Source organism: Oryctolagus cuniculus, chromosome 1, assembly GCF_051225735.1.
Source record: "Oryctolagus cuniculus isolate XC-2025 breed Fujian yellow rabbit chromosome 1, ASM5122573v1, whole genome shotgun sequence".
In the NCBI taxonomy this organism is placed as follows: Eukaryota; Metazoa; Chordata; class Mammalia; order Lagomorpha; family Leporidae; genus Oryctolagus; species Oryctolagus cuniculus.
In genome coordinates this window covers 16,740,662-16,748,536 of record NC_142867.1, presented here as the reverse complement: position 1 = coordinate 16,748,536, position 7,875 = coordinate 16,740,662, and the positions used below count along the sequence as shown (strand labels likewise).

The 7,875-nt window shown below is 39.8% G+C and overlaps 1 protein-coding gene across 1 annotated transcript; it reads right to left on the bottom strand.

The window, feature by feature from the left end:
- Positions 1–5,883: 5,883 nt before the first annotated feature.
- Positions 5,884–6,819, bottom strand: LOC100338298 (olfactory receptor 4C15-like). The gene has a single exon (XM_002709117.3). It carries the CDS (start codon positions 6,817–6,819, stop codon positions 5,884–5,886), a length of 936 nt encoding a protein of 311 aa, XP_002709163.3.
- Between the last annotated feature and the right edge of the window lie 1,056 nt (positions 6,820–7,875).

Genomic DNA, 7,875 nt, shown 5'->3' with positions numbered 1-7,875 from the left:
CAGCAGAATGAGTCTTTGGTTTCTAGAATATCCTAGAAGAAAAAGAAAATATGGAAATTCTTCTGTGTAGAAACACCTTTAAAAATCAGCTCCATTACACCAAAGTATTTTCTGATACAACACATGAATTGAAGTTATTATTCCTCACTGTACATATTTATAGAGGGTATTTTATATAGGATAACAATGACCACAGTCCTTCCCACTCAACCCTGAAGGATTTGCGCAATGAGCTATTTAGTGCATGTAATCCAGGTACATGGCAAACCACAGGGCCGATTAATGCCAGACAATTATGCCAACAGGCAGACTCTGTACTCAGAGCTGTCCTCTTCTCTTTGCCTGTCCTATGGGATACCTGCCTTTTCAGTTACTAAGTACTCCACTCCAATATTGGAATGTTTTGAGGGTCACTCAGAAGTGTAGATTAATAGTCAGCAAAATCTTTCTCAAGGTCAAGATTCAAATAGACATGATTTGACTTCTTGTCCCATCACTGATGTGTGATTAGACAAATCTGTTAACTTCTCCATGTTTCATATTGTGAAAAAGTTACCATTGAATATAATAATTCAATGATAATTATTATTAATTCCTATGATATTGATAAAATGCATTATAATATAATTACATTGTACATACTAATTAAAATTTTTGTAATTTTGAAAACACTTTGAATTTAGTAAATAAATAGAGAAATAAAGAGAAAGAATGCTTAGAAGAAATATTTTCAACCTTTTGATTTGAAGTCAACTTATTTAGGTATAATTTATATACTATAAAGTGCACCATCTTTAAGTGTACAATAGATGAGTCTTGACAAGTGTATAAACCCTGCAATTACCACCAGAATGGTCTTTATCAATTTTATTCATGTATTCAAAGAGCAAGGTATTAGCTTTGTAATCTCATCTTAATATTTTATTTATTTTCCTTCTGCTCTTTTTTGGTTATTGTCACATAGTTCCTTCTAGGACCGAGAAAGTCAACTCCATGCATATCTCCTCGGTTTAATGGTTTCCTGGCAATATTTGGAGTTCTTTGGCTTGCAGAGATATCATCCCAATTTTCTACCTTTTTTTTTTAAAAGATTTATCTATTTATTTGAAAGAGCCACACAGAGAGAGGGAGGCAGAGAGAGAGAGAGAGAGAGAGAGCAGTCTCCCATCCGCTGGTTCACTCCTCAGTTGGCCACACAGCATGAGCTGCCCCGATTCGAAGCCGGGAGCCAGAAGCTTCTTCCAGGTCTCCCACGCAGATGCAGGGGCCCAAGGACGTGGGCCATCATCTACTGCTTCCCCAGGCCACAGCTGAGAACTGGATCAGAAGTGGAGCAACTGGGTCTCAAACAGGTGCTCATACGGGATGCCGGTGCTTCAGGCCAGGGCAGTAACCCTCTGTGCCGTAGCGCCGGCCCCCAATTTTCTTCCTTAATCTTCATGTGGTGTTCTCCCTGTGGGCATGTCTGTCTCTGTGTCAATATGTCCCATTTATATACTATGTTTGTTTTCAATTGCAATTTACCCTTATGACATCTTCTTCAACTGAATATTTGCAAAAGACATTATGTCCAAATAAGGTCACATTCAAGGCACTGATGGCGGGGGAGTGTGGTGGTGGGTTATTTAAGATCTCAGTCTCTTTTGGAACAAAGAAATTTTTAAAAAAATATTTATTTCATTTATTTGAAATAGTTATTAGGGAGAGGTAGAGACAGAGAGAGAGGTCTTCCATCCGCTGGCTCACTCCCCAGATGGCCACAATGGCGGAGCTGTGCTGATCTGAAGCCAGGAGCCAGGTGCCCCTTCTGGGTCTCTCACATGGGTGCAAGGGCCCAAGGACATAGGCCATCTTCCACTGCCTTCCCAGGCCACAGTAGAGAGCTGGATCAGAAGTGGAGCAGCCAGGACCAGAACCGGTGCCCATATGGGATGCCAAAACTTCAGGTCAGGGCTCCAACCTGCTGCTCCACAGCACTGGCCCCAGAACAAAGCAATTTAACCATAGGACACTATGTAAATTCCCTAGAACTAGGGAAATGTTTAGAGGGAAGAAGCCTCCATGACCATGTTTCCAAATTTCCTCCCAGCTCTGCTGGTGTCTCTGCCCCCACCCTCCCTCTTTGCAGCAGTGACTGCATCAGTGCAAAGTCCAGGTTGTCAAATTCCCTGTCTCTGCCCAGAATCAATTAATATCCCACGGTAAAAGCAGCCAAAACATTCAATTCACTTTATGGAGGATCTGATCACTTTGTAATTTTAGCCTTCTCAGTTTTGGTTATTTAACAGGCCTTCAGTCCCTAATACAGGTGACTTTGCTGTTAAATCTGGCTTTTGTGGTCATTTATTTTGGCTAAAATTGTTACATTCCATCCTGGAGCAGAAACCTATTTTATTATCATTCATTTATTAATTCAGTTAGTCTTTATTGACCATCTAATGTCAATATGGAAACTCTATTCTAGGCACTATGGATTTAACAGTATTTTTTTTTGTTCATTGTTGTTGTTGTTGTTTTGATCCAGAAATCTCAGCCCTATTATATAGTTTAAATTCTAGTGTATATACAATAAAAATAAATAAATAATCTTTATGGAATGTTACATGACAATAAATGTTACATGGAAAAATTCAACAGTAATGGAGGAATAGAAATCACAAAGTGTTAGTGCAGGAGATTTGCAATTTCATTGACAAACCATGATTTAGCAGCCAATGAAAGGAAGTCAGATGGTAATTCATGTCATTAACTAGGGGGAAAGAATAATTAAGAAACAGAGGGCAATCTTCCACATTTCCTTACCCAGGATCATGGCTACAGTCATACTAATGTTGCCAGCAATAATGATATTTATGTCATGATGGGGACAAAGAATTGTTGGCATTGGGTACAGTGCAAGGAAGCAGATTTTATGGAGAAGTTGTGGAAAATTTGTGAAGGTGAAATTGAGACGGCAGAGGTTTTAACTGATGGAAATGGTAAGTCTAGGGAGGGCATAGCCATTTGGTTGAGCAGCAGAGATCGACTTAAGGACATGATTGCTAGAAGTAAGTGGGTCTATTTATTCACCAATATTTTTGAAGGAGTATATGTTAAGTATATGTTAAGACTACAAGAGGTAAACCAGCATCATGTTGAGTGACTAAGCAAGGAGACAACTCCACTGAGAATACAATGGAATGACCCTAGAAGAGGTAGGTGGGTCTGTTTAAGAGGGAATGGAGACTGGCACAATAAAATTGAGATGAAAAACCAGGAATAATATCATATACTGGGGAAGAGTGCATGCATGAAAACTGGAAATAATGGTGAGAAGCAATCAAAACCAAATCTCATCCCCAGGCTTTTGCATGAGAACAGAAGAAGAGAAAACATCCTCGTTTCAGCTGAGGCTGCCGGAAGGCCAGAGATCAAAGATATGTTCACCTTAGAGTTGAAACCTTAACCAAGTCTCTTTATTACTGGTCTGAGGGTAAAGGGATCTAGTGAAGAGCCATGGTTTGAAGGGAGAAGAATCATGAAGAAAAAGGTCCAGCAGGCACAACCTGAAAACAACTTCTCTAAAAAGTCTGACAGTCCTTAGAAATATCTCCAAATAGTCTCTTCATGAATCCTTTTCCATCATGGAAACTCCCAAAGCTCCTATATGTATTGTTGGACTTTTAATTTTTTTAAAAGATTTATTTTATATTTTTGAAAGGCAGAGTTACAGAGAAAGAGAGAGAGGGAGAGAGGGAGGGAGAGAGGGAGGGAGAGAGAGAGAGAGAGAGAGAGAGACTTTATCTACTTGTACACTTCCCAAATGTCCTAAATTTTTGTGTCATGCCAAAGCCAGGAGCCAGGCAGTTTCTCCAAGTCTCCCACCTTGGTGCAGGGGCCCAAGTAGTTGGGCCATCTTACACCATTTTCCCAGGCACATTAGCATAGAGCTGGATCAGAAGTAGAAAAGCTGATACTCAAACCAGCATCCCTATGGGATGTCAGGGTATGGGATGCTGATGTTGCAGGCAGCAGCTTTACAGGCTATGCCACAGTACTGACCCATGTTAGACTTTTGTCTAACATTTGAAAGTATATGTGAAACATTTGAAAGTGTATGTGAGAGAGAGCGAGTAATTCACTTTGTGAGTTCATTTCCCAAATGCCCTCAGCAGCCAGGGTGGGCAAGTAGGAAGCCAGGAGCCAGAATGCCACATGAGCTTGAGCTGGGACTCAACTACTTAAGCTGTCCATAAAACACATTAGCAGAAAGCGGAAGTTGGAAGTGCAGCTTCCAACTCAAACTCAGTTACTCACATGCAGGTTGCAGCCATCCCAAGCAATATTGTAAGTACTACACCACACATTTGCCCCACACTTAAACTTTTAGAAAATCTAATCCACTAGAATACAGAATATTAGCTATGAGGTTAGAAGTTTTGTTTTTCACTATTACCCAGAATAGTACTTGCCAGTAATAGGGACTTACTAAATATTTTCTGAATTGTATTTAATTTTCATTGAAAAATGATTCTGTGGATGTTTCTGGTGTCAGGTGTCTGTGACAGAGGATCCTGGTACTTGTCTTCAAGGCTGCCTAGGCAAAGCCTACAATTCTGAATTCACTTTGCATCTTGATGTAACTCAGTGAGTAAGTTTTTATCTATCGGATGTAAGCACAAAGGTTATGCATGGTTTCCATGCTGAAATCTAAATGCTAGATGTGTGCTCCTCAGGTTTATGCCCCATGATTGATATCTGATACCAGGCTGCCTGGTCACAATGCAGGTGGAAGTTCTCTCTGGCAATGCTTTTCAAAGTGTCAAGTCCCCATGAAGCATCCAAGTTTAAATTCAAATTGTGATTCATTAAGAGTACAGTGGAACCTATGATTCTGCATTTCTAATAACCTCCCAAGACATTCCAATGATTCCACAGAGTCGTTCACACTTTTAATGCAAAGGCTCTAAGGGATAACTAGTATAACCACTAGTACAACAAGGAAGGTGCTTACATCAATGGATAAAGAAGAGGAGACTCCCCATCTCACTGAATAATTTACCTGTGACTTTACTCCAGAAAGAATAAACTTCCTGTAACTTAAGACACTTTGGTCTCTGTTTTTCATATTTTGGAATATAAACTTGCTCTAAGTATTTACAGAATTCAAAATATGCATGAGAGAACTCTTTATAATTCTGTATTCCTGAGAGGGTAACTAGATTTCCAAGTTTGTATGTTCTATGAAAAGATGAAGTTCCTTCTCCCCAAATTTCAGCTTTTTCATACTATTTGACTATAAAAACACAGAATCGCAAAGTTTGAAACTCATTAAAGCATATGCAGTGTTAGAAGAGCTAAGAAGTTGCCCCTTAGAGTTGCATTTCCTTGTTGTTCCACTCTGGGGAAATACAGAATTATTTTAATACCAGGAATTGGGGAATATTCATGAACTGGCACTTTTTAAAAATTTTCACTAACAATAATTGTGTAGCTTTACATATTATGCCATCATGGTGGGCCCCATTTTGATTTTTTATTCTCAATTTAAAGCTTTTAAAACATTTAATGTTTTATTTTAAAATTATATTTATTTATTTTGACTTACTATTTGAAAGAAAGAATGACAGACAGGGAGAGACAGAGTTCTGGTGTTCAGGTTCTCTCCCCAATTGCCTGCAATAGCTACAGCTGGGTTAGCCCAAAGACTGGAGCCTCAAACTCAATCTGAATGCCCCATGTGTGCTGTAGACACCAAGGAACCTGAGCCATGAACTGGAGTGTGCATGAGCAGGAAGCTGGATCAGAAGGAGAGGAGCTCTGACTCAAACCAGCCACTACCAGGAGGGATGCAGGTGTTTCAAGTAACAGTTTGACTACTTTTCCAAACACCCATTCCAAATTTTAATTTTTATTAGAAACCAACACCAACTGTTTCCACAATTTCTTCATGGCATTTTTCATGTCTTTATTCCTGAAAGTGTAAATCAAAGGATTGAGCAAGGGAGTTAGAACAGTGCAAAATATTGCCACTACCTTATCAGAGGCGAAAGCAGATGGAGGTCTTACGTACATAAAAATGCAAGGGGCAAAGAACAAAATCACAACAGTAATGTGAGACCCACAGGTAGAGAGAGCTTTTCCCCGCCCTTCAGCACTATGTGTTCTCAGAGAGAGTAAGATAACACTGTAGGAGACAAGCAACAAAGAGAAGATGACAATACAGATCAGCCCACTGTTTGCAGTCACCACAATTCTAAAGATGTGAGTATCAGTGCAGGCCAGCTTCAGCAATGGGTACAAGTCACACATGATGTGATCAATGACATTAGGGCCACAAAAGGGAAGCTGGAAAGTAAAAAGCATTTGGATGACGGAATGCAAGAAACCACCTGTCCAAGCCACCCCCACCAGGATCCCACAGAGCCTCCAGTTCATGATAGAAGAGTAGTGCAGAGGCTTGCAAATGGCCACATAGCGGTCATAGGCCATGACCGTGAGGACGATCACTTCTGCACCAGCCAGGAAATGTTCAGCAAAGATCTGGGTCATGCAGCCTTCAAAAGAGATGGTTTTCTTCTCATTGAGGGAATCCACAATCATCTTCGGCGTGATGACGGAGGAGAAGCAGGCATCCAGGAAAGACAGGAAAGCCAAGAAGAAGTACATGGGGGAGCCCAGCAGGGCAGGGCTACAGAGGATGGTCACTAGAATTAGCAAGTTGCTCCCAACAGCTGCTAGGTATACAAATAAGAATACAACAAATGCTATTTTCTGAACTTTGGGATTCTGTGAAAGCCCCAGGAGGACAAATTCAGTTACAAAGCTTTGGTTCTGCATGTTTTACAAGGAAAATGTGAAAGCTACAATAGGGGATATTTATAATTCTCAATTACAAGAAAAATTTGCTCCATGCCAGCTTATAGTGGTAAGGTCATGAACCATGTGGGGCACCCATTGTCTAAGAACAAAATTAGTTTAAGAACTTAAATTTCACTGAGAACACAAAATTAGAAATGTGTTGAAGGTCATGATGAGAGGTCTGCAAGAACTGAGTTGGAGCAACACTCTAATTCTAAGAAGGAGTTTCAGGATGGGTGAAAGGGAGCATCCACGTGTGGTAGAGATGGGCGGCAAGTGTCAGCTTTATGATCATTTATTAGTGTTGTCCTGTAGTGAATCACTGAGAAGCAATCTCAATCTGTATCCAGGTTTTAAGGAAAGGAGGAGTACAGTTGAATTTCATTCATGCATTTGTCATGGAATAGGAATAGGGCGACTCACAAGCCTTCTCTAATCAGCACGCTGCCTCCCTGATCTAGAAATAGAGTCAGTGGCACACTGTTAAGATACACTTGAGAACCATGTCTATTTCTCAAATATTTCTGTCTCATTCCTGATAAAGCGAAGGATCTATGGACAAATTGTGTGATTATATACTTAACATATAAGAAGAATGTACCATGTGTTAGTTTTTTAACCATCATTTTTTACAAGAGAACAGGAGTTTATAAAAATCAACCCATTTGAAAATGTTGTATGATAACTAAACAAAATAATTCAAGGAAAGCAATTATTCCTTACCTGTGATGAATTAAAACAGCCTGTGTTAGATATTATCTGCATTTCATTGCTGAAAAAATGTGCTTACAGAGTTTTAGCAAACAGATGCTTAATATGAGATTTTCTTACAAATGTTTTTAAATTCTATATTCTAATAGTTTTTAGAGATATTTGAGAGACAGATAATGACAGAGCATGGTGCTCACATCTTCTGTTTCCACCCCTACTGCAAACCCTGTAAATGCCCAACAGCCAGAGTCAGGCCAGTTTGTAGCTGGAAGTTGGGAAACTGGGAAATCAATCCAGGTCTGCTCTGGATAGCAGGTACCACAA